The sequence below is a fragment of the Parathielavia appendiculata genome (genome assembly GCF_033297405.1).
Source record: "Parathielavia appendiculata strain CBS 731.68 unplaced genomic scaffold N657scaffold_3, whole genome shotgun sequence".
In the NCBI taxonomy this organism is placed as follows: domain Eukaryota; kingdom Fungi; phylum Ascomycota; class Sordariomycetes; order Sordariales; family Chaetomiaceae; genus Parathielavia; species Parathielavia appendiculata.
Genome location: NW_026944222.1, coordinates 2,587,505 through 2,610,185, shown reverse-complemented (window position 1 = coordinate 2,610,185; position 22,681 = coordinate 2,587,505). Strand labels below are relative to the sequence as shown.

Genomic DNA, 22,681 nt, shown 5'->3' with positions numbered 1-22,681 from the left:
CAGCAAGCCCCTAGGGCAACTGCCGTCTAATTACTATGTTGGAGATGAAGCCCCCGATGTTGGGAAAAACCTGAGATGGATGAAAGCAGCCACCTGGGGCGAGGTAAGTACAGATTTGTGGCCTCTCGGTGCGGAGAGGCGAGAAGGTTTTGGTTCGGTGTGGTTAGATTGCTGTAAAGAAAAACAGCGGTTCTCGGCTTTAATAGTTTAGGTTGACGATTTCCTGGCTTACAAGCAGATCTAGCAGCTCTCCCACTGCGGTGTGATCTGAATCAACTTATTCATGATGCCGCGACAGACCCTCACCTTGGTGCTCCGTTGCCTTCTGCCGAAGCCAGGAGCATGTGATGCAACTGAGGGGTTGGAAGGGGGGATGGAGTGAGCTAGTCCAGGCAACACTCCGGTCGTCATACAAATATTGGCAGTTGCCATGACCCAAGTACGAACTAAGGTGCTTCAGATACGTTAGGTGCTCTACAATATCTTTAGCCGAGCCACTGGAATGAAACAAACCGACTTTCTGTCGTACCTTGCTGGTTTTCTGGCTACGGCTTCAAGTTTTGAAACACCGGAAACTAGGCTAGCAGCCGACAGGCTATTGCTGGCGCGGAGACTTTTGAATGCCAGATCTCTCCCCACGGACCAGGACGAGCACCGGCTCGGCTTCCCTGACGAGGATATACGCTCGGTGTGCTATCTTAAGCCCATCAGTACATCTGACTCCGGAGCACACTTGAATTCTGTCTTTTGGTCTCCGTCAGTGGGCGAATGGGTTTCGGGAAACCGTACTTCATGTTTCTCTTGACTGTCCGGTACATACATTCATCAGGCACCCACCAACCCAAATTGCTGTGTCCATTCGAGGTATCTCGCCAGCTCAGCCTGCGCGACCGTCGGCTTCACGTTCTCCATGACGGCAAACAAGTCCCCTACCGTCAGCGGCGGTTCTTTCAACCTGTTGGGCGGCACCTTCTTCCATGTCATAAGCCTGCCGAAGGGGCCGTTCTTGTCGCAGGGGGTATAGTACTGGGAGCTGTTGTGCTGCACCTTTTAAAAGTCAGTCGCCATGTGCATCTTCTTGATGGGCACAATGGGGCCGTCCTGGACGGGGTAGGCGATGTTACTGCCCGAGAAGCCTGGCTGCCGGACTCGTCCAAGTCCTTCTCGCTGCACCTACTTCTCGCCAGGAACTGCTCAGGTGGATCTTGAAAAACTGGTTCCCGCCTCGGCATCCGGCAGCGCAAGTTGGATGCGCTTCTGAAATACGCACCGCCGGTCGAGCGTCCACGGGAGGTTTGTTGCCGCCATGATCAGGACGTCCGAGTTGTCCTTGCCGCGGCCACCCATCTGAACGAGGAATTCTGTCTTCATCCGAACCGTGTGCTCTTCCTCGTTGCGACAGCTTTGGCGAGGTAGATCTTCCCGGTCCCGGAAAGTCCGTAAAGCAGGATTGCGCGATGTGCCTGCCGCTTTCCCTGGAAGGGCTGTCGGAAGCGCAGTGGGAAGATTGTGGCCTGCTGGAGCTCCTCTTTGGCAGGGTCAAGCCCAGCCACGTCGTCCCACTAGACGTTGGGCTTCTCTGAGACGGTGGTCCATCAACGACTCCCTCAGCTTCACATCCCCAAACTGACTGCTAACTCGGTTTAGCTTGGACATGTGCTGCTTTCTCCCTGGCCCAGCCCTGGGAACATGGGCACCAGCTGGATCTTCCTAAAGATTAGTGAAATCGTAGGGGCATAACATGGTGTTCCTGCCGACGGTCATCCTCCCAAGGCCTGACAATATGCCGCATGCGCTATTGAGATGTTGAGAAACACCGGTGCCGAGACGGTCCCACTCAAAGGTTTCATTGGAGAACCTGATCTGCGCGCCGCCTTGAGCGCCAAGAAGACATACTGAATCTTTGGATAACTGCATCAGGCCCCGCTTGGTGAAGTCGAGGTACGGCGCGGCCGTGGAGGTGGAACTGTCCGGGAACCGGCCTTGGGCGCTCAGTTGTACCTAGCCCTCTTCAAGGGCCGGCCGCACGCTGAGGATCCAGGCGCCGTACAGCGAGAAACTGACATGGTCGATCGTGTAGCGATTCCAGCTGGGCCCGGACTGGCTCGCCTGACGGATCGCTGAATGATATCAACGCAGTTTGAGTAGACTGAAATCAGGGCGAGGATACGATGCTGAATGGTAGACAGGTACGCCGGTCAGAGGGTATGGGCCCATACTCATGTCATTCCGCTCCTTCAAGCAGGAGCTGCCGTCGGGCGAGCTTGACAGGCATTCGATGCGAGTGCCGGCCATGGACTTGTCGTGAAAAACGAACCCCAGCTCATCCCACTCGGTCTTGAGGGCGCCACTAAGACTGTACCGACGCAACTGTCATTAGCGACTTCGTCAGGGAGTGAAGCGGGTGTCCTGGGACGCCGTCGTTTTCCGCATACTCGAAAGAGTAGCAATCATTCCCACGGTCCATGAAAATGAATCCTTCCCGAAGTGCAAGAACACCATCGTCACGGTTGCGATGCGGCCGGCTCTCAAGTCGGTCAAACAGGAGCGGAAGCTCGGATGGAACTGGCCCCAGGGAGAAGCGGGAAATGCTTCAGCCTTATGACATTTACCGCATCCCCGTGAGCACCGAAGCCACGCCGAATTGTGTTTTCGGTTCCCAACCGCCGCTTCTGACAGGTGCTTTGAAATTAAGTCACCGCTGGTTAGTAGACGGTTGCTCTGCTGCGTGCCCGCTCCCTCGCTGCGAGGGCCGTGGTGGCAAGTGGCTGGAAGGTATATAACGTCTCTGACTTGGCCCGTTGTCCAGGCAATCAACCGCCTGGAATGGTCTTTGGCCTCCGAGGTGGTCACCGTCGGAGTCACTCAGCTCGAACAATGTCGAACCACCCCGGGCCAGAGGGGTGTTGGCGTAAGGCAGAGAGGGGCTATGGTAGCCGTTCCATATTTGTCAAAGCTGGACAACAACTTGAAGCCTGCTTTCAGGCAGTACGGTAGTTGCACCTAACAATAAGACGTCTTGCGTTCATGGCCTTCAGTTGATGATGGCGATCCCAAAACGGATACCGAAGCCTTTAAGGACGATATATAAACCTCCCCAAAGAATTGATGCTTAATGCGCAGTCATTAGGTGTCATTGATGGATGACAGATCGAGCTGTGAGTGAGAAAAAAGGATTGAACATGCGTGGGACGTGATTGGGAAGGTCGTGCCCACATGAAACAACCTAATGGAAATACAGCACGCACCTGCAATCCCGCTGTTCTCTGGGCCATTGCAGTGCGTGAGTGGGACCTCTACTGCTGTGGGGCTCCCTGGGCTAATCCTTCCCCACAGCTCTTCATGACAAGGTCCCAGCGCCGATGCCGTCGTCGTTGCCATTGATCCATTTGTTTATTCCTTTCTCGACCCAAGCACGACAACGGGCATTATCTTTGTGCCAACCCTCTGCAATCTTCGTAGCTAATCAGACCCAAGAGCACTTCTTTGCTGGATGATATCGCTTGAGACGACCTTCGCCATACAACCTCTGCTTCGAACCCTAGCACTAACTTGAAACCAAACCGATCACTCGAAGAAACAGAGAAACGGCCCGAGAAAATCAGTGTCTGGTCCAGAACCTGCCGTCTGCCGTGTGCTACAGTTCTGACCCAACGAGCCGATGACCACTGACATCATGGCCGACAACCCGCACAATACAAGCGACATCTCAGACCTTGCCGAACCCGCCGCTGCCACTAGCGAGGACGCCGAGACGACGGCCGCACGCCGCGAGCTGAAGCAGACTACCATCTCGGAGAAGGCGGGGCATGTGCAGCTATCACAGGTCAATAGGAGCGCCTCAGATGACGATGCGCCAAAAGCTGCCCCTCGCATCACACCGCCAGTCGACTTGGACACGGGAAAGGATGATGCCTTGAAGGATCAGATCTCGTCGCCAAAGAAGAAGCGAGCCCACGACGAGCTCGATGAGAACAAAGATGTTGCCGAAGCCCCGCTCGAGGGTGTATCTGGCAATACTCACAGCTCAGCAACAGCCCAGAACAGGACGGACCGGTCCGAGCCCGAGAAGAAGCGGCCACGCGATCGCCAGGCGAGCGCGTCCGCGGTACAAGGTGGAAAGGAGGAAGTCGTAAGGAGCCCGCTCAACAACGCTATCATGACAGTTGGTAGTAACGCAGAGCAGGAACCTCTCTCCGCCAGCACGTCGCCGAGATCCAGCATGGAGCAGCCAGCCAATACGAGCAAAACAGAGCAGCCCAAGCAAGCATCCGCCTCTGCCTTCGCCAACTCGGGGTTCGCGAAACTTGCAGCCTCGTCAACCTCGCCTTTTGGAAGCTTCGGCGGGTCAGGCAAGCCCAGCCTGTTTGGCTCGTCCTCAGCATCTTCCTCGCTGGGCGGCGTCGTCGGCGGCCCCAAACCGTCAGCCCCTGCAGCACCACCAAAACTCAGCTTCGGTGGGGCAGCAGCTTCATCTCCATTTGCCGGGCTCAACGGGCAGACAGGTGGGTCCGTGTTGAAGTCGAGTCCGTTCGCAAGCGCTTTCGGCGGCAGCGCCCTGCCTGGGCCACGTCTCAACTTCGGCAAGCCCGGCGAGGTCCTTAAGAGCGACAAGCCGGCCAGGCCCTTTGGTGCGCCGGACAGCGATGTCGAGGACAAGTCCGGGGAAAGCAGCGACGAGGAGGACACTAAGGGTGACGCCTCGTCCAACGAAGGGGAGGTCAAGGAGGAGGAAGGCCAGAGGGACGAGTCGAAGACGAGCGAGGATAAGAAGAAGCTCAAGCTGCAGAAGAGTGAGTCCGCCCGATAATCCCTCATCTTCCTTTCGTTTACTAAACGCCCCACAGTTGTGGTCGACGACGGCGAAGGCCAAGAAGTCACCATCTTCTCGGTGCGGGCCAAGATGTACGTCATGGAGAAGGGCGCCGGGGAGTGGAAGGAGCGCGGGGCGGGCATGCTCAAGGTCAACGTGCCCAAGGAGACGGTCGACCTGGACGAGGCGGCGGGGTTGCCCGATCCGGCCTCGTTCGACGCCTCGGTGCTGGGGGACGAGCACGATGAGCGGCGCAAGCACGTGCGTCTCATCATGCGGCAGGACCACACGCTGCGCGTCATCCTCAACACGGTAGTCCTGCCGGCCATGAAGCTGCAGGTGACTAACAGACTCAAAACGTCGACGGTGCTGTTCACTGCGTTTGAGGAGGGGGAGGGACGGCAGGTTCAGATGAAGGTGCGTCGGCGTGGGCCGCCTTTTTCCTCGCCTACTTTCTATGGTTATGCTAACGCTGCGCAGTTGAGCGAGGCAAACGCCACAGCTTTTTCGCAGCTCGTCGAGATGTTGAAGAGACGGCTCGCAGATGTCTAGGTACAATTCGGTAACCGGCTGTGATAAGGGCCTACCATACGATAACAGCAGCCCTTTCTTCCCTTTGTTTTCTCAGGTCAATTAGCCTGGTTGAGATTACGATCTTCCGAGTCGGGCTTACGGGGTGGGCATGCATTTCAGACAAGAGGAGGGTGTTCTGCGGTATTTGGGAGTTCCCCATCTCGTGTCGGGATCTGGCGAGGAGGGGTGTTGGTGGAAAGGGGCTGAGGAAACTGATTGCCCGTTCCTGCGGAGGGAACTTCGGAGGCACTTGATGGTTTCTGTATATACTATGCACTCCGCTTGGATGGGGGGTTGTGGCTATCCTGCCTTGCTCTGTGGGTAGAAGGAGGTAGTGCCGAGGGTCAGGTTAACGGGCGACGATGCCAGATACAGCATGATGGCGAGGTAACGTGGGAAGGATAGAGCGTCTTGACACGGGGCGGACCGGTTTGCAATCAGTGCTTTTGTTCGGTCTTCACCAGTTGGACTCTCATCGTGTCTCAGTCGAGCCTCGACTTATCAAGCCCCTGGAATAGAACCGAGCTAACCCGATCTGTTAGCGTGAAGTTTTAAAATTACGGACAAAGAGCTTTTCTACCGTGTTGCTTCAGATAAATTGCTGGACTATTATGAACTACGACTTTATTTTGTTCTTTCCATCCTCAATTTAACCTTCTTCTCAACAGCTCGCTTTATAATTCTTCTCCTTCGTTGTCTTTGACGAGAACGTCAATATCTGCAAGATACCAGGGGCTGGACTGTACTGTAGGTATTGTATAGTACACATACGGATCCGTACAGGTAGGCGTCCGTGGATATGCTCTATACAAGACCAGTAGGCCAGCACGTGCTTTCCCGCCATTTTCGCGAGCCACTTCACACGTCCTCAACGAGTTCCTCTCAGCTTCTTTGAATAAAGACGTCGCCTCTCCCACTCCACATAATCTCTCTCTCTAACACACCGACAAGTACCCAAAAAAGGTGCCCTCATCCAAGGATTCCGCCGCCATGGGCAGTAACCTAGGCAAGCGCAAGCGCGGGTGCGCAACCGAGGAAGATTCCCTTTTCAAGCCGGCCCCAGCATCCACGACGGCACCCGAAAGCCCATTCCTAACGCTATCATTTCAAGCGATCTCTCCTGGCGAAGCCACCAACACCACCATGAACATAACATCAGCACACGTACCAACAACAACGACACTTGATCAATCCCAAGACAGCGACAAGGGCCAGCGCCCCGCAAGGAAGGAGCAGTCCCAGAAAAGAAGTCGAACAACCACACCCAAAACCCCATCCGAAACCCTGCAAAAGTCGAACCCCAAATCCCGTCGTCAGAAAACGACAGACCAGATAAAACCAGCCGGCCCCTGGCCGGCGTACCTCACTCACCTCGAAAAGACGCACCGCGCCCTGAACCTGGTGTCGACCTTCTTCTCCGCCCGGCGCGGCACGTTGGCTCCGACCTTTGACACGCTGAAGCCTGCTGTCGAAGGCCACATCAAATGCGAGCTGCTTGTTGAGGACGTGGCGGCTATTGTTGGGCTGCGGAGGCGCGGCTATCGCGGCGGCGGCGATAGGAATGGTGAAAACGAGGGTAATGGTTTGGGTAGAGAGTGGACTGGGGATTCAGGTGGAGCGGCCGCTGGAGAAAAGAATGGAGCGCAAAGGAATGCGCACGGCAACGAAGGCGGCGGGGTCAGGTTTGAGTATGTCAGTGAGGTGGAGCTTGCCCTGTCCATGGGAGGCGCCGAGACGGAGAGAGGAAGGGAGTATTTTCTCCAGGACGGTGACGAACCCGGCTCGGGGCGGAAGGAGGTGCTGGTGTTTGAGTTCTTGGACGGTGAGTTGAGGTCGGATGCGAAGGCCAGCAAAGTCCGGGACAGAGAGGACCGCATGAAGATGCCTGTTTTCAGCCAGTCGCAGATGATGCGGCTGATTGAACGGCGCAACGCAAAGTTTTTGCTGGCGGCGAATGATTTCGTGGAGCGGTGCGTTGCCGACGGGCTGGACCCTGAAATGGTATTGAGGGATATGAGGGAGGGGTATATACCTAGGATGACCGAGGTCGAGACGGAAGAACAACGGTTGACGGTGAGCCTCCCCCCGAGCATACCCCGCGAGCGGAAGAGTATTCCCGAGATCGTGCAGGAGATCAAGGACAGTCCATGGTATACCGGGCAGATAGTGCCGGACGGGCACAGGGTGTTTGAAGCGCAAGAGGCTGTTTATGGCGACCTAGACTTCCTTTTGAGCCAGGATCTGGTAAATGCGCTGTACAATGCCAAGGGTATCACACGCTTCTATGCCCACCAGGCCGAGGCCATCAACGCCCTGCACGAGGGTTACAACGTCGTCGTGGCGACCTCGACCAGCTCCGGCAAGTCGTTGATCTACCAACTGCCCGTGCTGCACGCGCTGGAGCAGGACCGCAACACGCGGGCCATGTACATCTTTCCGACCAAGGCGCTGGCTCAGGATCAGAGGCGGAGCCTGAAGGAGATGATGGGTTTCATGCCAGGGATGGAAGAGGTGCTAGTCGAGACGTTTGACGGGGACACTCCCATGAATGAGAGAAACGCGATTCGCGACGAGGCGAGGATTATCTTCACAAATCCGGACATGCTCCATATTACAATCCTCCCCAAGGAAGAGAAGTGGAGGAGTTTCCTCAAACATCTCAAGTATGTGGTCGGTAAGTCTCTCAAGATCGAGCTTGACTTCATTTAGGACTCCGGCTCACAGCGGCAGTTGACGAACTACATTACTACAACGGCTTGATGGGTTCGCACGTCGCTTTCATCATGAGGAGGCTGCGGCGAACATGCGCGGCACTTGGGAACAGGCACGTCAAGTTTATCTCGTGCTCGGCGACCGTCGCAAACCCGGAGCAGCACTTTAAGACGATCTTTGGCATCGACGATGTGCGGTTGGTCGACTTTGACGGATCTCCGTCAGGTAGGAAGGCCCTACGTAGAGACTGTACGACACGCTAACGGCTGTACAGGACGCAAGGAGTTCATCTGCTGGAACACGCCGTACAAAGACCCCGGCGATCCGGCGAGCGGCCGCGGCAATGCAATGCTTGAGTGCTCGCGCCTGTTCTCTCAGCTCATCCTCCGCGGCGTCAGGGTCATCGCCTTCTGCAGGGTCCGTGAGCAGTGCGAGAAACTGGTCGGCGCTGTCAAACAGGAGCTAGAGACGCTCGGCCGGGGAGAGGTGGTTGCTCGCGTCATGGGCTACCGCGGCGGCTACACTGCCCAAGACCGTCGGAGAATTGAAATGGAGATGTTTGAAGGCAAACTGCTCGGAATTATTGCCACCACCGCCCTCGAGCTTGGTGTCGACATTGGCACGCTGGACTGCGTGCTGACATGGGGCTTCCCGTACACCATCGCCAACCTCAGACAGCAGAGTGGCAGGGCGGGCCGAAGAAACAAGGACTCACTATCGATCCTGGTGGGGGATGGCTTTGCGACGGACCAATACTACATGCAAAACCCGGACGAGCTCTTCACCAAGCCGAACTGCGAGCTGCAGGTTGACCTGGGCAACATGCTCGTCAAGGAAGGGCACATCCAGTGCGCCGCTTACGAGATGCCGATCCGGCCAACCGAAGACGCCGTCTACTTTGGCAGCGACCTCGCCCAAATCTGCGCCGACCGGCTCATCCTAGACGATTCTGGCTTCTACCACTGCCACCCCCGCTTCCGCCCGCTGCCCTCAAAGTTCGTCTCGATCCGCGACACGGAAGACGACCACTTCGCCATTATCGACATCACCAACAATCGAAACGTGGTACTCGAGGAGCTCGAAGCCTCGCGCGCAACCTTCACCATCTATGACGGCGCTATCTTCCTCCACCAAGGCAACACCTACCTCGTACGCGACTTCAACCCCGACAAGCAGCTAGCGCGCGTCGAGAAGGTCAAGGTCGACTGGCTCACCCAGCAGCGCGACTACACCGACGTGGACCCAATCTGCACCGAGGCGGTGAAGCGCATCGCCCGCTCCCGCTGGCGCGCCTACTACGGCGCCATCCGCATCACACAGGTCGTCTTTGGCTACTTCAAGGTTGATCCCCGCCGCGGCAACCGGGTGCTCGACGCCGTCCAAGTCGGCAACCCGCCCGTCGTCCGCCACAGCAAGGGCATGTGGCTCGACGTGCCGAAACACGCGCTCGACATACTCGTGTCCCGTCGGCTCAACGTCGCGGCCGCCATCCACGCCGCCCAGCACGCGCTCATGAGCCTCATTCCCAACTTTGTCGTCAGCATGCCTGGCGACGTCCGGACCGAGTGCAAGAGCGGGCTAAAGGAGTTCGCCAAGCGCGAGACGGCGCGCAAAAGGCCCGCCAGGCTGACGTTTTACGACGCCAAGGGCGGCGCGGGCGGGTGCGGCATCAACACCAAGGCGTTTGAGTTTGTGGACCTGCTACTGAGGCAGGCCCTGGCGAGGGTGCAGGCCTGTGCCTGTGAGGGGGGTTGTATCGAGTGCTGCGCGTCCGAGATGTGCAAGGAGATGAACGAGGTCATGAGCAAGGCTGGGTGTGAAGTAATGTTGAAGGCGTTGCTCGATGAGGAGATCGATGTCGAGGCGCTGCCCATGGGGCCGGAGGAGGGCAGTCCGGCTGGGGTGGAGACGGTTGTGTTGGCGGGTACGGTGCCGACAAAGGATGGGAAGGGCTTGATAATTGAGGGTGAGGACGGTGATGGCCGGGTCCCTTGCACCGAATAGTGTGGTATTCTATCGGCCTCCGTAACCCTAGACCCGGCCCCATGTCGTGGAGGGCTCCGCTGCGGCATCCGGCAGGTCCGGACGTTATTTTTGACGGCACCATCCCCTCACTATTCGTATAAGCACCGGCTTAGTGCCTCTTCAACGGTTCAACCGCCTTCGTTCATGCCATCCACTCTCACTGCAACTGTCTCAGACAAAAGTTGCACAGAGAGCGCAGAAGACTCGGCACCTTGCTTTGCCGAGCCCGCCATTGGAACGCTAAGGTTAGCCTTGTCTGATCCCTGCTGATCCGTCTAGAACCCTTGCTCAGCTCAAAAGTCAACAATGCCACACAGCACTGGGGCGGGCAGCAGCCCCGTCATTTTCCGTGAGATTTCTGTGCTGTGGCCGTCTGCCTGTCTCAGAGCGCTGAGACTGTTGGTGTTCATGATGCTGCTGCTGCACAGCAGCGGCCCATGGCGGCGAAGGCTAACGAAAGATGGCACAAAGGCGACGCCTTGTTTCGTGTTGTCCTGTTACCCGTGTGATGGGGTTGGCTGCCAGCTTTCCATGCCGCGTTCCCGACTCCTGAAACAGGAGCCAAGCAACGAACGCCAGGTGGCCCTGCGAAGGTGGGAATCGGCACGCATGTTCCATGCTTGTTGACGGGCGTCGCTGCCAAGCGAGCCAAGGGATCAAGCCCTTGACGGCTGGGCCCGTCGTGGGGCTGATCTTGGCTCAATCGAGACCTTTTCTTTCCGGATCGAGGTCTTTTTAGAGGTTGGATCTCCCAGCATCGAGTTCGCGGTTATGTTTCGTCTCATCGCAGGTCCTGCTGCTCCATTAACGACTCAACGGCGTTACACAGACCCTGGCTGTCAATCCAACGATAAAGCCAAGCCCATGCTTCGGTAACTCTCAGTTGACGACAGATTCACCTCGAACACTGAGTGCGTAATAATGACCCCGGACTCGCCGCCCACGGCCGAACCCCAGCAACGACAACAACAACACCAACCCTCGTCATCACCAGCCGTCCCGCCAACAACCTCTCCCTCCTCAACCTTGGAAAAGCCTTCCCAGACCACCACCAACAATGGCCACCTCCCTCTGCACACCGCCGACGTACCCCTCGCAAGGAAACCCACGCCGACCGAAAAGATCAAGCGGACCCTGGCGGTGCGCCCGACGGGCGAGTCTGGCCGTTCGGGCATCCACCCGCTGATCTTTCTGCGCAACGTTTTCCGCTCCGCCTCGTGGGCCTCGCGTATCGTCAATGTGCTCTGGCCCGTCGTGCCAGCCGCCATTGCGGTGCGGTACGCCATGCCAAACAACCACCTCGTCATCTTCATCCTGAGTTACTTGGCCATGGTACCGTGCGCGAACCTGATTGGGTTTGCCGGGCAAGAGCTGAGCCGCAAGTTTCCACATGTCATGGGGGTTATTATTGAGACCACGTGAGTTTAGCCTCCACCTACCGGTAATCGGAGGGGATGAGTAATGAGAAGGGATGGATGGGGGTGTGAAGACACAAGAATGCCTGGCTGACTGACAGACATGGTAACAGGCTTGGGAGCCTGGTCGAGATCATCATGTTCGTTGTCTTGATCACGCGGCCTGAGGACGGGGTGGTCGACTACATCCAGGTGATCAAGGCGGCAATTCTGGGTTCGGTGCTGGCCACCATGCTGCTGTGTCTCGGCCTGTGCTTCGTCGCGGCAGGCCTGAAGCGGGAGGAGACGCACTTCTCTGAGGCTGTGAGCGAGGCCGGGAGCGGGCTGCTCTTGACGGCGTGAGTTTCTTGCCTTTCCCCTGAATAATCATAGGTTGACAGCCACGCAGCGGTTTCGGCCTCGCCGTCCCCACGGTCTTCGAGCACTCTCTGAGCGGCAAGATCCCAGACAGCGAGCTCATGATTAAAACGATTGAGATCTCGCGCAGCTCGGCCGTTCTGTTAATGGTCGCCTACCTAATATACGTCTTCTTCCAAGCTCGTACCCATCACGGCATCTACAACGACGTCTTCGTCGCCGACGAGGCACGCGACGCCGATAAGCACCTGGAGAAGATGCACTACCGCCTGACTTTCACCGAGTGCTGTCTCGCCCTGTCCATCTCCATCGCCCTTGTCACCCTCATCGCGATTGCACTGGTCGACCAGATCCACTACCTTGTCGAGGAGCGACACGTCTCGGATGCCTTTGTCGGTCTCATCCTCGTGCCGCTTGTCGAGAAAGCGGCCGAGCACCTGACGGCTGTCGACGAGGCGTACGACAACCAGATGAATTTTGCCTTATCGCACGTGCTGGGCGCCACGCTGCAGACGGCCCTCTTTAACGCCCCGCTCGTCGTCATCGTCGGCTGGGGGCTCGACAAGCCCATGGGCCTTAACTTTGAGGTGTTTGATTTGGTGGTTCTGCTGCTGGCCATCCTCACCGTAGGTAATTTTCTGAGGGACCAGAAGAGCAACTACCTCGAGGGCGCGCTGTGCGTATTGGTGTACGTTGCCATCGCCGTCGCGGCGCTGTACTACCCGAATCCACATATTATCGCGGCAGCTGAGGCGGGCGAGGGAAGTGTTGGGCATCGTTAGGGGCTTTGTCGTCTTCGCGTTTGTATCTGGTATCTTTGATAGAGGCGGCGCGTCGTCAAGACGACGTCACCCGCCGCTAGCGTTGGTCAGGGGCAGGATGAAAAGAGGGCAAGAGGCAGGTTGTTCAGCGTTCATAAACGGACCGCTTGTTGAGACTCTCCATGAACCCAAAGTCCGAGGTGTCAAGGGGGGCCCACCACGGATGAACGAGGCTGTGGCTAGGGTTAACAAAGTCCTCGGAAGGTCGCTCATTATCGCCGACTTACATATCGCCAACCCAGCACCCCATATGGCGATGAGTTGCCACACGCTTGGAGGGCAGTATCTACATACCGATAAGCAAATCTCCTTTTGGTTGCCCGAAAGCAGGAGCACGAACAAGTCTTGGGCACGATCGACGAATCCGACCCAGAACAGCCACTGTCCAATAAATGGTAGAACCATCCATGAAAAGACAGCCTGCACTTTGCCACTTTGCCTACGCCGGCGAGGGACAACCCCATCCCGAAGAGCCAGGCATACGGCCCCGAACTGTGCTGGTCTTCGGGGACACACTCGGTCTCGCCCTTTGCCTGCTCCTGTGAAATGGCCTCCACCTGCCGTGCCTCATCCCTATTTTCGATCATTCCGGCCATCTGAGGCACACCATGAGCGCACGAGGACGGCGCAACCAGCCCCTGGCTTCTCAGCATATCGATCGCTACCTCCAACGGCGGCATAGTCTCAGCGAACCTCCGAAACACCCCCCTCCTCATATACTCCTTCATCGCCTGCCACAGATCCTTCAGATGGCCACCAAAGCCCTCATTCACAGTTGTCACCCCCTTCACCCCTTTCACTCCCCCCCCCTCGAAAGCCCGCACAAGTACCTGGCCAACCTCCAATCAGGGGGCCCAACCCCATAAATGTGACCACCACATGGATCACCACAAGGCAAACAGACGCCATCCACAGCATGGCTCCGGCATACATTATCCTTGCGGGGCCCCGCCACTCCTCCCGGACAACTTCCCACAACCCACCGTTCCGCACCTCATACAACCCCAGCGTCCGGCCCCAGTCCACCGTCATGCCCATGTAACCCAGCCCGAGCGCCTGCACGATGGTTTCCTGCAGCGTCGCCGACGCCGCCACGCCCACGTACATGCCCTCCTCGAGCCGCCACTTGGCGAGCAGCACGGCCACCCACGCGATCCTCTGCCGGCAGAGCCACAGCAGCGCGAGCTCTGCGCGGGGACGTGTGGCGCGTACCCGGGCGCGGCCCGCACTAAGTGTGCGTTGAGAAAGGGTCTGCCCTATGGTTAGGCCCGTGGCCAGGACGGCCGAGACGGGCCACCAGGGGGAGCCGAGACTGCCGAGCCAGCCGCGAGTGAGATAGTGGACCACTGTACGGCGGCCGAGCATGATAGTGAACCAGAGGGTGAGGGCGTTGATGACGGCGTACGAGGCCAATATTGTTGCTCTGTTCGGGCACTGGGCTGGTGGTGTCGAGTTTGAGGGCGGTGAGCGGGAGGGGGCAACGTGCCACGACCAGGGGATCAAGTCCCTGTAGATGAGGCTTTGATAGGCGGCGTAATTCGACCAGAGAGAATTTGTGTGGGGGTGGTGAGGTTGCCTTTGACAGAGGAAGGGAGTAGGTCGGGGCAGGTTTGACGCAGCCAGTGGAGGTAGGATAGCGGTTCTCCCGACGCGTTGCGGATGGAGGAGCAGGAGACGCTGGGAGCTATGAGAGCTTCGCAAAGCCAGGAGGTGGGACTAGGGCTGGCGTCCCAGCAGGTGGCCGCGCGCGTTTAGAGGGCTGGACAGAGCGGATCCATTGCGGTTGCGCAACTGGGATAGTTGGGTCCGATCGTTTCGAGGACATTTGCCGCGTTTGTGAGTCTTGTTTTGATTGAGCTTAACGTTGTAGAGCTTGAACGACTGGTCACTGAGGAGTTTCGGACTGTAGAGCTTGTCGTTGTAAGCATGGAGCTCATGGACACTGCACATACGGTACCCTTCCCAAAATAACCAGTGGGAGCAGGCTGCGACAGCAGTACCCTTAAGGCGGGCGTAACGTGAGTAGAAGCATCTGTCCGTCTGTCAGTGACACCGCTGCACTCCCTATCCTAGGGGCGGAGTTGTTCCGCTCACTCCGGGTGAGGATGTTCTCAATTGGAAAGCCGTTCCATCCCCATGTGAGGCCAGAATGAACTACACGATTGGTATGCTGAGCTCAGCTGGGAAGATCCGTGCTCCTGAGTGCACCATGGGGTGCACGTCGACAGGTACGTGCAGTCGCAGTCGGTGAGATACTTGGTCTCGTAGATTTGCCCATAGTACAAACAGTCGAAATAGCCGCCGGCATTGGATGATCGCAATGTGCTTGATCATGGGAGCGCGCAGCTTGGCCATGCGCGAGTAGGCTGCGGAGATATCTGTCGAGCGCGGATTACTGATGTCGATGGCGTGGTCAGTGTTGATAGCAGAGTTGGGGAGGGGTATGGCACGGAGCTGACACCGCCTGGGGCGCGCCGCCAGCATCATCAGCGCTAGACGCGGAACGAACGAAGAGGACAATGTAATAGGATTGAAGTCGATGGAATGTACGCATTTCGACCGTCTTGTATTATCTCGAGAAGAGTTGTCAGGAGCCCTAAGAAACAAGGATTGATGGGGAAGTTAGAGGCGGCATATTCTGACCTGGGCTGAGCTGAGGTAGCCCGGATCAGGCGTGACCAACGCCGGAGCTTTGCTGAGTGCCATGGCGTTTTACTACCCGCATCCAGAACCGCCCGAAACGCCACTCCGACAGTCACGATGCGCGGCGCGGTCACTGCGGCCTTGAACGTATGTTGGGGCGTGGTTAGCAAGTGGCATCGAATAGAACGGCGGGAGTTTACGTACCGAGAGATCAAGGGACGCGAAGTTGAGGCAAGACTGAAATATCATAGTGTCTCCGCTAACAGAAATCAGGGGGGAATACGCAACCCACTCCTGGGGCCGCATACGGATGTTAACCACCAGTCCATGCCGTTGTCCCTTACGGATACAATTGTCAGGATGATTCAGAAATACACGTCAGCACCACGCCCATAGCTCCCCACACCCAGCTCTCCAACCATCTCGACTTAGCTGATGAAGCACAGGCAGCCGAGACCCAGGTAGAAGATGAACAGCGGATAGACAGCCAGCCCAACCCGGTTCTTGACGACGCCGCTACCTCCCAGGATGCTCACGCCGGCGGCCAGCGACCAGGCCACCAGCACGAGATAGACGGGGATCCTCGCAATCCAATGCAGCCTCAGCGCCGACAGCAGCGCCGCAATGACCAGCGGGAACAGCGTGTACCCAATAACGCAGATGCTCGACGCAAACGAACTATACCAGCAGTGTCAGTACAGAGTTTCACTCTCCAGGGGTTCCAGATGGCTCACATATTTCCCCCCAACAACTTGATCTGCACCGTCACTACCGCCATTCCAACCCACACCATCGCAAACACGCCACTGAACACCATGTCCCGCTGGTCATCCCGACTGCGCAGACACAGCAACGTGCTCAGCAACAAACAAAAAATCAATGGCCCCCATAAATCCCAATCCCTCAAACCCCCACCACCATTACCACCATTCCCATGCTCCAACAGACTCTCCGCATCCATGACCCGCCCCGCAAGACCAGCCAGCTCCTCCCTTGCGCTCGCCAACCCGCCGCTCCGCAGGCTGGCGTACGCACCGCGGATAGAGTCGGTCCCGCCCCAGGACGAGAACAGGTGCCGCGGGTAGAGCACTTCCCTCAACTTGTGCCAGACGGCGAGCAGGTCGCGGCGGAGGGTGGCCCAGACGGACTCGTCGATAGTCGAGAGGGCGGAGGAGGTGCGGTCTTCACCTGGGAAGCGCGAGGTCCAGGAGCTTGCTGCATTGTTCCTGTTATTGTTCGCGGCGGCGGCGGAGGAGGAGGCGGAGGACCGTATGGTGCCGGTTAGGGGTGTGCGGGAGGTGGAGGGTTGGGTGGTGCTGGCGAGCGGGTCGTCGAAGGTGTTGAGGTCGGCTGGGTGATTTTTTTGTTGGTTAGCTTCGATGGGGATAATGGCGGTGAATTGTCATGGAGTAGAACTTGAAACATACCGTCATCCGGGTCGATTAGGTCGCCGTCGTCGAGGTCGACGCCTGAGACGTTTTGGTAGTCGTGGTGGTTAGAGGCCATGTTGGTGGATGAGGGAGTCGTCGTGGTTTGTCCGTCTGAACAAGCGCCGCTTGTGTATGAATACTGACGACTTCGTTGAAGTGCGGCGCAATAGGTGGTGCTGTCGTCGGTATCACTTAGCTCACCAAAACATCCACGGTATCCTCAAGGTGCGCGCGTTACGCAAGTCGATTGGCGTTGCACATTGGCGGGCTGGCCCAAGCTCCCTGCTGGAGCGGAATTCGTGGGGCACATTTCAGGCATCAACAAATCGTAAAGGTGTATACGGATCCGTACAATGTACCACATTACCCACAACTCAACCATAGGTTCCAGTTTGTTGGTAACTATGTAACTTAGGTATTCCACCTCATCTTTCACTTCGACCTTGTTGTTTCCTTCCTTCCCTCCTTTCTTCCTGCCCTCCTTTCCTCTTCCTCTTCCTCTTCCTCTTTATCTTTCTCCTCTCTTCCTTTATCTTCCTGTTTTTTTCGTCTTCTCTTGTTTTTGTGCTTTATATTTCATTTATTTTTTTTACTCTTCCTAGTTTTCTTCGCTAACGAACACAAACAGGTTGAATTGTACTCTCTTTCGAAGGGCTCATAACAGACGCTTCTCCAGACTCCTACTATCGCGACGCGGATTCCTCCTCTTCTTGGGCCGCCCCAGCCAGAATGGCTTCCACTCACAACCAGGCAGAGAGCCCAATCAGACCAGATTCAGTGTGTCCAATCGTCCAAACCCATGTCATCCACGAGCAACTTACCCAGAACATTACAACCGCCCATATTCAACGAAGACCAGTGATTTCAACTCGGACATTTGGCAGTGCCTCAGTATATTGGTATTTCCACCCGGACTCGACACTCCATCCATGAAGATACCCCACGCTTCGATCAATCTTGTAGTTTCATCCAACACATCATCTGTCCGAGACCCACTCTCTGCAAATACAAACAGACACATCGATGCCACCAAGTGGGCACAAGATTGATGCCCACGGCCAACATCTCATCAACATTCACTCCTCCCCATCTCCAACGACATTCAGCCGTTGATGCGAAATACACAGTCAAAACCCACCATTATAATAACGAATACTTCCAGTCGTGCCCAGAGGTAGCTATCCCGTATACCCGATTTTGAACCACCACCTATCCATTCCAATATTCCGTCCTTCCCTAGTTCCCTTCCCAGTCCCAACCCAGAACATGTCCCAACTGTAACCGTGCAAACCATGTCCCATGTAGTAGCCAGCAAGCTACCTTAGCTTTCCAACCCAACCACCGTCCCATGGTCAGTGGGCGAGTTTGCGGAGCAGGGCAACAGGCCCGCCCTAGCTCTACCAAAAGTACCTCCCCGCAGCCGCCGTCGTCTTTGACGACTCACCCACACTCCCACCCCCTCCCCCCGCACCGCCCGCGGCCCTCCTCAACGGCTCGCGCGCAGCGTACCTCGCCCCAGCTGTCCACGGCTTATCGCCAAGGTTGCACCTCCGCGCTGCCACCTCCGCCGCCAACGGTATATAACACCCCTGCTGCTGCGGCTGCTGCTGATGTCTCGCGTGGTCCTGCAGCGCGTCATACGAAAACGCTGGCCGCAGTGGCGGCCGACGGCCATGCTGACTATACCCTCCCGAGTCATAGCCTCCACCATCACCACCATCACCATAGTGGTATGGCGCCGATCCGTGCCATCCCGCTATGCCGCCATTATACATATTCTCGTCCAGCGAAGCATGCCGTGTGCGGTAGCCGTGGATGGGTCCGGCAGCCTCTGGAGGAGAGTAGAAGGAGGCGCGGCCAAAGGCCGGTTCCTTCGGGAGGTCGCTGCTGCTGCTGCTGCTGCTACCGCTCCCGGTGCCGGTGCCGGTGCCGGAGAGGTCTTCCGGCGGTGGGTACATGGTTGGGCGGGAATCGGGTTCCCACGTGGGGAGGCCGTCGACCGGTGGTGGGGCGCTTATCATTGGCCGGCCATGGCCGTAGTTGGCGAGCGTCGGGTTGATACCGGTCACGGCCCAGGCGAAGACGGCCACGTCGCGTATTGAGCGCATCAGTTCTGTGATTGCGGGGGTTAGAAAGACGGACTTCTTGGGGAAGGTGAAGAGGAGGGGAAAAAGAGACGTACGGTCAAGGGGAGGTCCGCCTGCGGCTTTGACACACTCTCGCAGCGGCATATACTGCGGGAGGAGGGGTGGGCGGAATGTGTAGAGTAGTTCGGGGGAGATGTAGGGTTCAATGGGCTGGAGGCCCCACGGTGCCGCGAAGAGGCCGTTCTCAAAATTGAAGGCGGCCGGAATTACGGGCGGCTGTGGGTCGGGAATAGGAGGCCGGGCTCTCCGCAGCACCACGACGAGCCCGTCGGATGTGCACGAGACGACAGCCTCGAGTTCACAAGTCTGAGGGGACTGCGGCCGGCACCTCTGTGGTGTTGATGCGCGTGCACCACTCCTCGACTCCCCATCTTCCCCCTCAATATCGTCCTCCTCGCACGTCTGAGGTCCAGGTTCTTGGTCAAGATCCATGCAGCGATCTTTTAGACTTGGGTCTTTCAAGTCGGCCTCGCTCTCGCTCGGACTGCTCCCGTCGTCGCCTTCACCCTCCATGCCATCGACCTCGTCTTCGCTGACGGGATCATTGGGATCGATCCGGGGATCCTTGTACCAGAAACGCAAGTACGCAATCGACTCGTTCGCCTTGGCGCTCTCCAAGCACCGTTCCGCTTCGTCAAGACAGTTCGGCTGGATACACTCGTAGAACGGCCTCTCGAGCAGTTCATTGGGGCGTACCCCTAAAATCTGCGCAACAGCATCTGTCGCATACATGATGGTCAGGTTCCTCGTGAATCGGTTGAGTATGAGCGCAGCGCGAGGTTCTCGCTCCATGGGTGGCATCTTGAATTTAGGAGACAAGTGCTCGAGCATGTGGTACCGGGGATCTCGTGGCGAGCTGGAGAATATACGTCTGATCTGTGGTGCGTCCCTGGCCCGCCCTAGCGGTGCACGTCAGCCACAGATTGCAAAATCTTGCCAGGAAACAAAGCCATACTCTCGCTCCGTTCACCCTTGAAGTATATACTCGTCGAGGCCACCAGCACATTGTGAACCACGGTGAAACAGCATTCACAGCCAACCCACTGCCCGGTTTTGGAGAGAATTCGCGCGTAGTGGAGGACGGCCGCCTTGTCTAGCAGGATGCCTCTGCTGTGGATCGAGCGGGCAAACGGCACCTCATCGGGATGGAAGTAGTCAAAGGCGGACTTGCCCCTGACCTCGTCGGGCTGGTAGCCCAGAATATCAAGGATCGAGTCCGAGGCGAAGAGAATGTTGGCATCCGGGGTGAGGTCTGGAGGATGCAATGGTCAGCCGGCAGGTGAGAACTCAGGCGTGGTTCGACCTACTGTGAATGGTCATGAACGTCTGGTCTCGGGGATCCATAGCGGGCTGGTTATGGTAGGCCGTTCCAACGAGCTGGCCTGGTATGCAAAGGTGTGGTTACGAGATGCTCTCCATGAGCTAACGGGAAAGTGATGATTTCCAGCAGGAGAAGCTAATCTCAAAAGGAAGGCGCCGAGCCGAGCACAAAACAGGATGTCGTGCAGTGCGCCCACAGAGTGTTGAGGTAGTGTCCCAGGGCTCGCGGCATGGGAAAACAGATCGTGCGCCGTGGTTCCTGACTCCTCCTGGACGAGAAGGACAGGTGGGAGGACGCCACAGAGCGTGCGGCAAGAAAGGCCGGTGTTCTGCGGTATCGCCTGTCCGTGGAAGTCCTCGGCCGCTGAGTGCTCAGTTTGGCCCAACCGAAATGGTAGCACAGAGATCCCGCCGTAACCTGGGAGCGGAGATATCAAGGCCACCCGTTCCACCGCGGGCTGTTTCTGGAACTGGCGGGAGGGGAGTGAACAAGCTGGCCCGAAAAACTGTTGGAAGCCTTGGGACGCGGCAGAATGCAGCATGCACTAAGGAGGAGAAGGCCGTCAACTGCTGGCTCGGAGTCACAGACCGAAATCGTAACCGAAAGCGCCGGGCGGCAAGGTCACACTGCAAGCAATGTCTTCGGTTTTTTGCAGCCAGCCAAAGCACCAGAGGCAGGGTTGGGCAGTGCTCGCAGCGGGGAACGTGAGGGACTGCTGGTCAGTTGGGTTGTGAGGTAACGTGATCGGCCGACAATTGTTGGTGTTGCAGAGACGGAGTGCTGCAGAAAGAGTGTCGGTCTCGTTGCGTTTGTTGTCAATTGTCCTCGCTAATTCACTTTCCTTCGAAGGCAAACGAGTGACGGTTTCGCGTGATAATGGAAGCTGTCAGTGGTGGGGAGATGCACGCAGGACTTAGAAGAGGTGTGTATCAGCTGTGCGGTTTCTGGAAAGTCGAGAGAGACTGGAGCCGGATCTGAGCTGAGTGTGAGACGGGAAGGGACTGTAGCACAGCACGTTGCAATCGATCGCGGGGACGCGGTATTGGGTGTATCAGGAGATGCGGGCCTGATGCAGCGCAAACTGGCAATGTATCAGACGAGAAGTCAAGAAAGTGGAAGATTGACAGGAGCAAAGAGACTCTGTCACATACGGCGGCAGAGAACTCGGCTCTGATGGGGGTGAGGGCTCGAATCTCTTCGGCGTAGATCCCGTCGACTCCACGCCTTGTTGAGGAGCTTCCTGGAGCTTCTGTAGTGGGCGGATGCGAACCCGCCGGCAGAATCGCAATTTTTCCTCCCCACAGCAAGTGCAGCTTGCCGGAGCGGAAAGAAGCCAGGGCAGGGCAGCCCTGTTGTTGGGAAGGACCAGGGAACGGAGGGCGCCCAGGTTCATGTTGTGGGAGGGGTCTTGGCATGAGCGGGACGGGATGGCACCTGTCACAACGTGCAAGCTTTCAAGTTGAGCCATAAGTTGAACCTTGAGTTCAGTCTTCTGAAAGCAAAGGGTGAACTACCTTGGACTGCCAGTGCTGTTTCTGAGCCCTTCGTGGACGGGACCTCTTGCGGAGCTTGCATGTTACAAGATCGTATGCGCCTCATTATTGGAAGCGTCTGATTTCGAATGCTCGACATGGGACGAAGCTGCCTGTCAAGGTAACGTTATGGTTTCCCTGTCTTTGCCAGACGATAGCTACGCCTTTATAGAGACACAGGAGAATGGCAAGGACGGTCTCCGAAATTCGCTCCCAAGACGCCGAAAGCAACGCCAAAAAAAAACAAACCTATAAAAGAATCGATCTTTACTACAGATGATGCTTTGTGCTGGTGCCGGATCAAACCCCATACTGCGTAGTAGAGGAAGCCATCAATACGGCTTTGGCCGAGACAGTATGTGCGTACGGAGTAGACTTCTGGGGTGGTGACCCGACCCTGGCAACGTCTTGTGCTTGTGTTACAGGTACTGCTGATGACTGCCCGTGACTAAGTGGAGGTACTGACCATTTGTCCCGTATTGTAATTAAAGGTAGAACGCCAGGCTCACAATCCAGAAGAAGCTTCATCCCTTTTTACTATCTGATGATCAGCTCTGGGCTGTCCGTTCCGTTTCTCTGTATGATCGTCAGGGCCGGCATGGTTGCAACCCCGACGGAAGATCCTGCCCCACCGTTGCGACCCAGGCGGAAAGAATGAGCCTTCCGCTTCCGTGCACTTCGCTACTTTTACTGCCTCCAGGCATATTTCCAAGGTGACTTCCCAGTTACACAAAGACGTTGAGAACGGTGATGGCTACCATGGCGGATGTTCCAGATGGACGGACTCTGAGAAGGACAGTGTCAGTCTCTACTCGGGCTGTGTTCATTCTAATTAACATTCACAAGCCGAGTCTCCTTGGCGTTGGCTGGTGGATTCAAGTGGACGGGAACA

At 57.1% G+C, this 22,681-nt stretch overlaps 9 protein-coding genes across 9 annotated transcripts; 4 read left to right on the top strand and 5 right to left on the bottom strand.

Moving 5' to 3' along the window:
• Positions 1–825: 825 nt before the first annotated feature.
• On the bottom strand, positions 826–1,347 carry N657DRAFT_679313 (uncharacterized protein; the record flags this gene model as incomplete). The annotated part of the gene is made up of 2 exons (XM_062796173.1): positions 826–1,047; positions 1,267–1,347. 2 exons carry the CDS (start codon positions 1,345–1,347, stop codon positions 826–828), a joined length of 303 nt encoding a protein of 100 aa, XP_062650139.1.
• Positions 1,348–3,676: 2,329 nt separating this feature from the next.
• On the top strand, positions 3,677–5,365 carry N657DRAFT_567461 (PH domain-like protein; the record flags this gene model as incomplete). The annotated part of the gene is made up of 4 exons (XM_062788510.1): positions 3,677–4,132; positions 4,187–4,793; positions 4,848–5,230; positions 5,294–5,365. The coding sequence occupies 4 exons, from the start codon at positions 3,677–3,679 to the stop codon at positions 5,363–5,365; spliced, it is 1,518 nt and encodes a 505-aa protein (XP_062650138.1).
• Positions 5,366–6,376: 1,011 nt separating this feature from the next.
• Positions 6,377–10,102, top strand: N657DRAFT_679311 (P-loop containing nucleoside triphosphate hydrolase protein; the record flags this gene model as incomplete). Its single annotated transcript, XM_062796172.1, has 3 exons — positions 6,377–8,060; positions 8,117–8,323; positions 8,373–10,102. 3 exons carry the CDS (start codon positions 6,377–6,379, stop codon positions 10,100–10,102), a joined length of 3,621 nt encoding a protein of 1,206 aa, XP_062650137.1.
• A 136-nt stretch (positions 10,103–10,238) lies between these two features.
• N657DRAFT_305757 (uncharacterized protein) lies at positions 10,239–10,897 on the top strand. Its single transcript, XM_062786706.1, has 2 exons — positions 10,239–10,368; positions 10,424–10,897. The coding sequence occupies exon 2, from the start codon at positions 10,430–10,432 to the stop codon at positions 10,748–10,750; it is 321 nt and encodes a 106-aa protein (XP_062650136.1). The 5' UTR covers positions 10,239–10,368; positions 10,424–10,429; the 3' UTR covers positions 10,751–10,897.
• Positions 10,898–11,044: 147 nt separating this feature from the next.
• N657DRAFT_568802 (uncharacterized protein) lies at positions 11,045–12,677 on the top strand (the record flags this gene model as incomplete). The annotated part of the gene is made up of 3 exons (XM_062788614.1): positions 11,045–11,541; positions 11,652–11,876; positions 11,927–12,677. 3 exons carry the CDS (start codon positions 11,045–11,047, stop codon positions 12,675–12,677), a joined length of 1,473 nt encoding a protein of 490 aa, XP_062650135.1.
• A 124-nt stretch (positions 12,678–12,801) lies between these two features.
• N657DRAFT_679309 (uncharacterized protein) lies at positions 12,802–15,200 on the bottom strand (the record flags this gene model as incomplete). The annotated part of the gene is made up of 5 exons (XM_062796171.1): positions 12,802–12,889; positions 12,944–13,002; positions 13,160–13,546; positions 13,617–14,235; positions 15,004–15,200. 5 exons carry the CDS (start codon positions 15,198–15,200, stop codon positions 12,802–12,804), a joined length of 1,350 nt encoding a protein of 449 aa, XP_062650134.1.
• Positions 15,201–15,459: 259 nt separating this feature from the next.
• N657DRAFT_305726 (Yip1-domain-containing protein) lies at positions 15,460–17,059 on the bottom strand. Its single transcript, XM_062786705.1, has 4 exons — positions 16,787–17,059; positions 16,094–16,709; positions 15,564–16,037; positions 15,460–15,492 (listed from the first exon to the last, which is right to left on the bottom strand). Exons 1-3 carry the CDS (start codon positions 16,863–16,865, stop codon positions 15,788–15,790), a joined length of 945 nt encoding a protein of 314 aa, XP_062650133.1. The 5' UTR covers positions 16,866–17,059; the 3' UTR covers positions 15,460–15,492; positions 15,564–15,787.
• Positions 17,060–18,186: 1,127 nt separating this feature from the next.
• On the bottom strand, positions 18,187–20,280 carry N657DRAFT_568016 (uncharacterized protein; the record flags this gene model as incomplete). The annotated part of the gene is made up of 4 exons (XM_062788556.1): positions 18,187–18,902; positions 18,972–19,835; positions 19,892–20,188; positions 20,244–20,280. 4 exons carry the CDS (start codon positions 20,278–20,280, stop codon positions 18,187–18,189), a joined length of 1,914 nt encoding a protein of 637 aa, XP_062650132.1.
• A 661-nt stretch (positions 20,281–20,941) lies between these two features.
• Positions 20,942–22,178, bottom strand: N657DRAFT_305573 (uncharacterized protein). Its single transcript, XM_062786704.1, has 3 exons — positions 21,772–22,178; positions 21,409–21,691; positions 20,942–21,338 (listed from the first exon to the last, which is right to left on the bottom strand). Exons 1-3 carry the CDS (start codon positions 21,887–21,889, stop codon positions 21,086–21,088), a joined length of 654 nt encoding a protein of 217 aa, XP_062650131.1. The 5' UTR covers positions 21,890–22,178; the 3' UTR covers positions 20,942–21,085.
• Between the last annotated feature and the right edge of the window lie 503 nt (positions 22,179–22,681).

Coding starts and splice junctions, on each gene's coding strand:
- N657DRAFT_305757 (XM_062786706.1), top strand. CDS start 10,430: ATGCCACACAGCACTGGGGCGGGCAGCAGCCCCGTCATTTTCCGTGAG.
- N657DRAFT_305726 (XM_062786705.1), bottom strand. CDS start 16,865: ATGGCCTCTAACCACCACGACTACCAAAACGTCTCAGGCGTCGACCTC. Junction 16,710..16,786: donor CCTAATCGACCCGGATGACG/GTATGTTTCAAG, acceptor AAAATCACCCAG/CCGACCTCAACACCTTCGAC. Junction 16,038..16,093: donor AAGTTGTTGGGGGGAAATAT/GTGAGCCATCTG, acceptor CTGCTGGTATAG/TTCGTTTGCGTCGAGCATCT.
- N657DRAFT_305573 (XM_062786704.1), bottom strand. CDS start 21,889: ATGTCGAGCATTCGAAATCAGACGCTTCCAATAATGAGGCGCATACGA. Junction 21,692..21,771: donor AACAGCACTGGCAGTCCAAG/GTAGTTCACCCT, acceptor ACGTTGTGACAG/GTGCCATCCCGTCCCGCTCA. Junction 21,339..21,408: donor GAGCCGAGTTCTCTGCCGCC/GTATGTGACAGA, acceptor ATACATTGCCAG/TTTGCGCTGCATCAGGCCCG.